We start from the raw sequence: 9,234 nt of genomic DNA on the forward strand, positions 1-9,234 counted from the left end.
AAAAAAAAAAAAAAAACAAAAAAAAAAAAAAAAACTGTCAGTACTGAAACATTATTTTTAATTTTCAAAAGGAAGGGATTCTTGCATTTTTTTTATCTATCTAACATTGACGCTCACTTTTGAGTTTATGATCCTCCACAGGGAGTATTGATTCTTGAGTTCACAATCTTCCACAGGGAGTATTGATTCTCGTGTTTGTAATCTTCCACAGTTTGTATTGATTCTCGAGTTTAAAATCTTCCACAGGGAGTATTGATTCATGAGTTTATATCTTCCACAGTTTGCATTGATTCTCGTGTTTGTAATCTTCCACAGGGAGTATTGATTCTTGAGTTCACAATCTTTCACAGGGAGTATTGATTCTTGAGTTTATAATCTTCAACAGGAAGCATTGATTCTTAAGTTTGTAATCTTCCAGCAGTTTTTTTATTGGCAATTTAATCATACCTATACAGTGCGCTGATTCTTGAATTTACAATCTTTGTCCTATGTACCGATTCTTGAGTTAGTAATCTTCACTAAACGTTTGTTTAATTTTGAGTTTATAACTTCCCGCAGTGTGTGGTGCATCTTGAGTTTACAACCTCCCACAAGCCATGCTGAATCTTGTGTTGACGATCACCCTGCAGTTGGTTAATTGTTAAATCTATAACCTCCATACTGCTTGCTGATTGTTAAATTTATAACTTTTGCCATAAGTATAGGTTCTTGAGTTTATAATCTTCGCTAAATGTTCGTTTTATTTTGAGTTTGTCATTTTCCACAGATTGCGTTGCTTCTTGAGTGTATAATCTTCGCACACCTCGTTCCAGTCTTGAGAGTGTATAGCCCACAGCCTTTGCACACTTATGTGTGGGAATGATGACTGTACATCGCCTTGGGATTTAGTGTTCGTCTATAACTAAGTTTTTTCTTATTGGAAATTGCACTGATAAACGACTCCAGAGATGAGGAATCAGTCCAGGAGTTAAGTGAAGAAGAGGTCTATGATGGAATGTTATTTCAAAGGTAACTAATTTGCTGTAAGTGTACAAACTGTACCAAAGAACGTGCTTTTGTATTGGGAGCTCTCTACACAACAGACAGACAGAATCGCAGGAGACCTACTGGAAGGTATACGACCTATTTCGACATTCCTCTCAGTCGAGAGAAATCCTAAGAGATTTCACCAAGAAGAAGAAAACAAACGAGAAAGAACGACCCTTGATAAAAAAAAAATAATAATCTCGACCGAGAAACAAAGAACAGAAAGAAAATAGGACAAGACTTGATATAAAAAAAAGAGTAGAAATGACATAAAAAAAATTCGGTTTTAAAAATGTCTGCGCAACAGACGAAGGTCACAGCATCAATCTCCCTCCTCCGTCTTTTAAAAAGGTGAGGGAGTCGGGAGACGGAGAGAGAAACAAAAGACGGTCGGGGGAGAGGGGGGCGGGGTGGGGGTAGGGGGACTTTAATTCAGAACAATTCGGAACCCCCTTCGGCGTCATCGCTGCTACTCATCTCCCCAGGCACCGGCCTTGCGGGACCCCGCTGTCCATATAAACCCCTGGGACTTCGGCTTCATGGCCACAGACCGGACTGGAAGACCGTGGTGCCCGAGTCTGGTTTCCAGTTTCCAGTCGCTAGGAGGTTTTATTTCGGAGTGTGCAGAATCTCACGAACTTATAACTTATCTAGAATTTTGGAATCAGTTTATCGGGAAAACATTCGTGTTGTGTGGTACTGTGTAGACTTAAGAAGACATCTGACAGGTCGTCTATGGCCAGAATTTTGGTGAGTTGTTTAATGTTGTCTTTAGTTTTATTTATTTATTTATTTATTTATTTATTTATTTATTTATTTATTTATTATTATTATTATTATTATTATTATTATTATTATTATTATATTATTATTATTATTATTATTATTATTATTATTATTATTCTAAGAGGTCCACAACAATAAAAAAAAAAAAAAGGGAAAAAAGGTTGCGAGTTCGTGTACAATTTAAAAACACTTTACAAAGCTTTCGAACCCTTCCCTCCCTTGCGTTCGTCTTCGAATTTTGGACTGAAGATGAACCCAGGGAAAGGTTCGAAAGCTTTGTAAGTGTTTTTTAAATTATACACGAACTCGCAACCTTTTTTATTATTGTGGACCTCTTAGAACATTATGTATCCTCTCGCGATAGAGTGTTTTTCCCAACAAACAATTATTATTATTATTATTATTATTATTATTATTATTATTATTATATTATTATTCATATTAGTCCAAAGAATATAAGCCCCCTGCCCCCAATCGGTAAAATGGATCAAGCCTCCAAGGGACCATTGACTGGAAATTCAAACTTCCAAAGAATATGGCGTTCATTTGAAACACGTTACAGAAGATGAATCGAAATGCAGAAAGAACAGATCAATTAATAGAGAAGAAAACAAGACGAGTTAATAAATTAACAAACGAATAGATAAAAATATACTTCAACATTCAATAAGCAACCTGTAGTCTTGCAACTGCTTTGCCAGTGCAAAACTGGATAGATCCCATGAAGTAACGTTAAAATTAAAATGACAAAAAAGAAAATATAAATATTTTCTGTGTTAACTTTCGTCATTAGGAAAAGCTAATACTAATCAATAGGTACGAAGGTTTGTATAAGCTATTATCGTTTACCAATAAGTAGTTCATTCAAACGATTACTCAGTTAATAGTGAGGTGAAAAATTGTTCATTGACAGTGAAGATCTCTATAAATGCATAACCTTGGTACGTTATTGTTTTTGTGTGAATAAGCTACAGGTTTTTATATAGTGTTTAGAAATGTTTTACGAAGATATTTCAAGTTTTAGAATACCACTTTTTACAAGTTATAGAAGCTTAGTCCTAATTATATTCAAGGCAAGATTCTTTTTTTTTCTCAAGGAGATACAGTAAGCAAGCACAGCTGCTGTTGTCATTCATTTGTTTTTCTTAAAACTGAATAGGATATAATTATGAACAAAGCCTTTATATTCAAGACGAATGAACTTGTTTGTAAGTAAATAGCTTAAACAAGCGCAGTTAAAGTAATCATTCATTTGTTTTTCTTAAAACTGAATAAGATACATTTTGAAAATAATTCCTTCTTTCTCCCGAAACAGATATGGATCTCCCTGGTCGCCTTCGTCAGGTCGGAGGCCTTTCCAGGACCTCTGCCCTTCCCACAACCTTACCCGATGTCTTTGGCCTTTCCAGCGCCTTTTCCAGACCCGAGACCTTACCCTCATCCAGAGCCTTTTGCTCTACCATACCCCTTCCCATCTATGTATCAACAGAGTCTAAATTCCAGACCCTTCCAAGATCCTGATTATGAAGACTTTCCAGAACATTACTTGAAATCAAGGCCTTTCCAAGGACCTGCTCTTGGTTCTGTGATTGGCAGCGCACCAAACTTTCACCCAGGAACTTTCCCTACACCCTTCCCCGGCCCCGAGAACTTCCAGGGTCCTAATACTGGAGTCCAGGCTGTCTACAGGTCTAACCCTGGCGCTGAGCTTTTCCATGGACTGAATCCTGGTGCTGGGGGTTTCAATATGCCTTATCCTGGCGCTTTTCACCAGCTCAATCCAGTTTCTGGTGTTGAGACTTTCCGTGGTCTGAGCCATGCTGCTGAGATGTTCCACAGGCCTAATCCTAGTCCTGAGGCTTTCCACGGTCTAAATACTGGTGCTGAGATGTTCCTTAGGCCTAATCCTAGTCCTGAGGCTTTCCATGGTCTAAATACTGGTGCTGAGATGTTCCTTAGGCCTAATCCTAGTCCTGAGGCTTTCCACGGTCTAAATACTGGTGCTGAGATGTTCCTTAGGCCTAATCCTAGTCCTGAGGCTTTCCACAGTCTAAATACTGGTGCTGAGATGTTCTTTAGGCCTAATCCTAGTCCTGTGGCTTTCCACGGTCTTAATACTAATGCTGAGATGTTCCAAGGGCTCAACCCTGGTCCTAAAACTTTCCAAGGTTTTAATGCTGGTGCTGAGATGTTACAAGGGCCTGACCCTGGTCCCGAGACTTTTTTTTTTTTTTCCCCCAAAAATTGAATTTGTTTTTTTTTTTTTTTTAATACCCGCCCTAAAATTTGGGCTGGGGAAGAACCCCCCCTTTTTTCCCAATTTATGGGGCCCCCCCGCGCCCCGCCCCCTATAAACCCCTGGGTTTTTTTTTTTTTCCCTGAAAAAAAAAGGAAAAAATTTTGCGGCTTCCCAAAACCTTCCGCCCGCCTTAACCCAAATGGTTTTTTGGGGGGTTTTTTTTTTTTTTTTTTTCCAAAGGGAAATGTTTGTTTCCCCCGCGCCCCCCCGCATGGGGGCCCCCCCCCTAATCCCTGTGCTTGAAAAAAACCCTTTTTTTTTCCCCCCCGCAAATTCCGTTTTTTTCCTAAAACCCCTGGGGGGGGGTTCCCCCCCCCGCCCCTGGGGAAAAAAAAAAATGCCCATTCCACGTTCTTAATACTGGTGCTAAGATGTTGCATAGGCCTAACCCTGGTCCTGAGATTCTGAATGGGCTTAATCCGGATGCTGAGATTCTCTCTGAGCCTCATCCTGTTCCTGAGGTTTTGAATGAACTTAATCCTGATGCCGAGACTTTCCCTGAGCCTCATCCTGGTGTGGAGGATTTCCATGGAATTAATCCTGATATCGAGAGTCCTGAGCCTTATCCTGGTATGGAGATTTTCGATGAAATTCACCCAGAAGCTGATACTCATCATGAATCCAGCCCCAGTCTTGATATCTATCATGATGCTAATCCTGAAGATGAGATTTTCAACAGACCTGGTCCTGATCCTGAGTCTTACGATAGTCTAAGTCATGAACCCAGTCTCGTTGCTGACCCTTTCTTCAGACCAAATCCTTATTTTGCAGGAGTCAACAGACCTATCCCTGATTATGATACATTCCCTGAATCTAATCCTGGCCCTGAAATTTTCCATGAGCCCATTCCAGGTCCTGAATCTTACTATGAAACCAATCCTGAACTCGAGAATCCTGGTCTTGAGGTCTTCCAAGGACCAGATCAAGGCCCTTACCCAGAACAGCCTGGAATTGAAGAACCACACCAAATGCCCAACTCATTCCTTGATCTTAGTTCCAGTCCCATCTCCTATCCTTTCCATGACCCAGAGGCCATTCCAGTACCTGAAGAAATGCCTGGCCCTCTGCCGCAGATGGTCTCCGAAATTCTTCCAGTTCCTGAGCTAGCAGGTGATGAAGAAGTGCTTCCAGTTTCTGAGATAACAGGTGACCAAGAAGTATTTCCAGTTCATGAACTGACAGGTGGTGAAGAAATGTATCCAGTTGATGAACTGACAGGTGGCCAAGAAATGCTTCCGGTTCATGAACTGACAGATGACCAAGAAATGCTTCCAGTTCATGAACTGACAGGTGACCAACAAATGCTTCCAGTTTCTGAGCTAACAGGTGACCAACAAATATTTCCAGTTCATGAACTGACAGGTGACCAGGGACTGCTTCCAGTTACAGATGAGCTAGCAGGTGACCAAGAACTTGTTCCTGTCATTGATCCTGTTGCCGTCCCTGTCCCACAGCTGGTTGAAGATGTGGTCGAGCAGGAAGTTGAGGTACCAGAATCCCTTGATACTCATATGAATCTGCCTGGTGAAAGCTACCCTATCATTAGGGCTTCCATATTCTCTTTGCCAGTCAAAACTTACAGGTAAGACTAGATAGATTTTTTGTGTAGTTTCAAATATGACTGTGTGAATGTGTGCAATTGTAATAACCACAATGTCCACTTAACTTCTCTAATTCTTCATACTTTTTGGATACGCTCGTCACTACTAAGCCTAACATCCATTTGGCTCTCAGGTAATGTGACCTCGTTCTGATTCTCTGGACGAGGGTTCGAATCCTGCTACGTACGTCAGAATTTCTTCGTTTTCTTGCATTTGGATCTCAGGCTTTGTAGTGAGAAGCGTATCCAAAAAGCGCGAAGAATTCGAGAAGTTAAGATGGTATTGCGGATATTGCAAACATGCACATATTTACTGTATATATATATATATTATATATATAGTATATATATATATATATATATATATATATATAATCATCAGTTTTAAAGACATTAATGCAAGATATCACTGATAGTACTAATCACGCAAAACTCAGTCACAAATGACTTATCAGTTATGGAATGAAAAATTCCGAACACCAAAATCAAATCAGTATCCAAAGTCCTGAATGTAAACAAAAGAAAAAAATTTAATGTATGAAAAAAATAAATAACAAATATTACATTCCCAAACACCCTTAGTCATCCTTACCTCGCTTTTATTCCAGAATCGTGACCGAAGGACACAGGGGCCTGGAAGGATTCGGAGGGACTCCGTTTTACCTTGAGAACGCCTCCCCTGTAGGACGCCCGTTTTTTGCAACCAGAGGATATAGCGGTCCCGTCAGTCTAGTCGTATCTCCTTTTAGGTGGGCGAGCTTGAGCCCCGTTTTCTATTAAATCACGTGATTTTAGTTAGAGATTTATTTTTGTCATAAATGGATTTACGTGGCGCCAAATCGTAGCTGTTTTGTTTTTTTAAAAATGAAATCCTAAATTTGTTCTTAGAATCTATATACTGTGATTTCCTTAAAGGCATGATTACCATAGAGGTCGTTAAATATTAATAAATATAGATACAACTTATATATATATATATATATATTTATATATAATATATATATATAATATAGATAACTATATATATATATTTATATATATATATATATATATATATTAAATAATTATAATTTTATAAAAAATTAATTCTTTAAATAATTTATAAATAAAAAATAAAATAATTTCCGTCCTTGGAAAAAAATATTATGGATTAGAGGTGATATCTTGGTGGATAATAAATAAAATAAAAATAACTCTCAAATTATGTGAGTTTTTTTTTTCAACCTTTGTAGCGATGAACTGAGCTTAGGGAGGATACCCGGGTTCGATCACTGTGGCTGGGCCACAGTTACGCTGGGTCATACACATACACACACACACACACACACACACACACACACACACACATATATATATATATATATATATATATATATATATATGTGTGTGTGTGTGTGTGTGTGTTTTTGGTCTGGGAACATTTAGATGTAGAGAATGTGAATTTGAATTTGAATTAAATTGGTCCAAATATTCCCGAGACATATACAATTTTCTTAAGAAAATATACTATACAGGTAATGCAGACACCTGGCAAATATGACTGTGATAATAATAATAATAAAAAAAACGACAAAATTGAATTAAAAAAAGCATAATATAACATGTAGGACACAAGGTCACACTAACGCCATCTCTCTCTCTCTCTCTCTCTCTAAGTAGAATCAGAAAAAAAGGATCAGTTACCGGTTTGCTCCTGTTAATATCCTCGCATGAGAACTGCAACTACTCATTTTTGCTCACGGAAAAAAGTGGTCTACGATAAACAAGACGAAGAAGAAGTTTGACAGATATTCAGTTATAAAGTTGATGCTGTTTGAATTCACAAATCATCTTAACGCTTAGAAAAGCTTGCTCAAGAGAATGCAGCAAAAATTCCTCTAGATTATTTTCAGGAGATTTCTTGAAGGAATGCTTCTTGTGTCCGGAGAGATGGAAATGGAAACCGGAATAAGTCTAAGATAAATAGGATTGTGGAGAGATTTTACACGAAGGGTTTTGAGATGTCATTAGGTTGAGGAGAGACGTAGGTAGGTATAGGTGGTTGGGTGTGGAAAAAAATAGGGAGGGAAAGTGTGTGTATTTTAGAGAGAGAGAGAGAGAGAGAGAGAGAGAGAGAGAGAGAGAGAGAGAGAGAGAATCTTAGAGTTACACGGAGTTACAAAGATTAGGATGTATCAAAGACTAATTAGTTCAAAGACTAATTAGTCCATCCGAGGAAACTGTGGGTGAATTTTGGAGAGAGAGACAGATAGAAGTCTAGAGAGAGAGAGAGACTGGGTGAATTCTAGACGGAGAGAGAGAGAGAGAGAGAGAGAGAGAGAGAGAGAGAGAGAGAGGCGGGGGAAGTGAGTGTGGGTGAATTTTAGAGAGAAAGAGAGATCGAATTCTAGAGACAGTGAGGGAGAGAGAGTGTGGGTGATTTTTAGACGGAGAGAGAGAGAGAGAGAGAGAGAGAGAGAGAGAGAAGGATGAATGAAGTGGAATCTCTAAAATCTTTAAGAGCAACGACACCCTCCTCAAAAGCTCAGGTCGGCAACGTGACTTCGTTCTGACGCTCTGGATGCGAGGGTTTTTTTTCCCGAAAAAAAATAAACCCGCGGGGGGGAAAAAAGAAGAAAAAAAAAAAAAAAAACGGTGGGGTCGCCCGCCTTTTGGGGGGTTTTAGGTGATTATAACGTTAATCTGGTGTCTCACTGACCAGCAGTTCAGATTATCAGTGAATATTTTATTCTATATTATTATTATTGCTTTGTTTTCCTATTTTGTCCATGATTATCTTACTATCTCTTATGTCTTGTCATGCCGTTATATATTTTCTTCAGCCTTGGTGGCTGCACTGTTGAACTTTGGTTAGAACTCAACAAAAAAAAATTTTAAATGAATGAGCTTTTGTCCTGACAATTCAATATTTTTTGCTATATCGTCTTTGTGTTTTATCTCTTTCTTTATATTTATTATTTTCAAGATCATCGATTTCTTCCTTTGTATCTTGGTTTAAAAAAAAATCGACTGTTTTTATTGACATTTGGTATCGTATCTTATCCTCTCTTCCGCGTTCAGTCTTCCCCTTCATTTACACTCTCCCTCCTTCCGTCCGTTTTTAATCTCTCTCTCTCTCTCTCTCCTTTGTTACGGTGGAAACAGCACTTCATCGACGTAATTATTCAAATAATTTTCTCTTTGTCTCTCCTCGTATTTCTCGGTGATCTGTTTCAGCATCTGTCCCTGCTTCGTCTCCCTTTCCACACGGTTCCCCAGGACTCCCAGGGCCACTGGATGTATCCTTCCCGTCTCTTCTGTTCTATTATCATCCTTTACCCGGTCTGTCGCCGAGTGGCTGGCCCAGAGGATACTCCTTCGCGCCACCAGTTGGCGCCAAAACCGCCTCTACGTCACGTCGGCCTAAAGCTCACTGTTGCTCGCTGTCAGCGGGAAGCCTTGAGCCCCTCTTCTCTTAAATTGATGAGCCTTTTTATTTTGGTTTCTGATTTGTAACATCAATTTTACATTAGCCCGTTTCTCC

At 39.0% G+C, this 9,234-nt stretch overlaps 2 protein-coding genes across 2 annotated transcripts; both read left to right on the forward strand.

Annotated features, from left to right (window-relative positions):
* Positions 1-1,553: 1,553 nt before the first annotated feature.
* Positions 1,554-4,060, forward strand: LOC135226657 (tetra-peptide repeat homeobox protein 1-like). The gene is made up of 2 exons (XM_064266370.1): positions 1,554-1,776; positions 3,128-4,060. The coding sequence occupies exons 1-2, from the start codon at positions 1,762-1,764 to the stop codon at positions 4,058-4,060; spliced, it is 948 nt and encodes a 315-aa protein (XP_064122440.1). The 5' UTR covers positions 1,554-1,761.
* Positions 4,061-4,459: 399 nt separating this feature from the next.
* On the forward strand, positions 4,460-6,648 carry LOC135227126 (soluble scavenger receptor cysteine-rich domain-containing protein SSC5D-like). The gene is made up of 2 exons (XM_064267003.1): positions 4,460-5,693; positions 6,320-6,648. The coding sequence occupies exons 1-2, from the start codon at positions 4,483-4,485 to the stop codon at positions 6,489-6,491; spliced, it is 1,383 nt and encodes a 460-aa protein (XP_064123073.1). The 5' UTR covers positions 4,460-4,482; the 3' UTR covers positions 6,492-6,648.
* Positions 6,649-9,234: the final 2,586 nt, after the last annotated feature.

The sequence above is a fragment of the Macrobrachium nipponense genome, chromosome 15 (assembly GCF_015104395.2).
Source record: "Macrobrachium nipponense isolate FS-2020 chromosome 15, ASM1510439v2, whole genome shotgun sequence".
In the NCBI taxonomy this organism is placed as follows: domain Eukaryota; kingdom Metazoa; phylum Arthropoda; class Malacostraca; order Decapoda; family Palaemonidae; genus Macrobrachium; species Macrobrachium nipponense.

What these genes read in the sequence shown, in the direction of transcription:
- LOC135227126 (XM_064267003.1), top strand. Translation starts at nt 4,483, where the DNA reads ATGTTGCATAGGCCTAACCCTGGTCCTGAGATTCTGAATGGGCTTAAT. An exon ending in TTGCCAGTCAAAACTTACAG is followed by an intron (nt 5,694 to 6,319) that starts GTAAGACTAGAT and finishes CTTTTATTCCAG; the next exon opens with AATCGTGACCGAAGGACACA.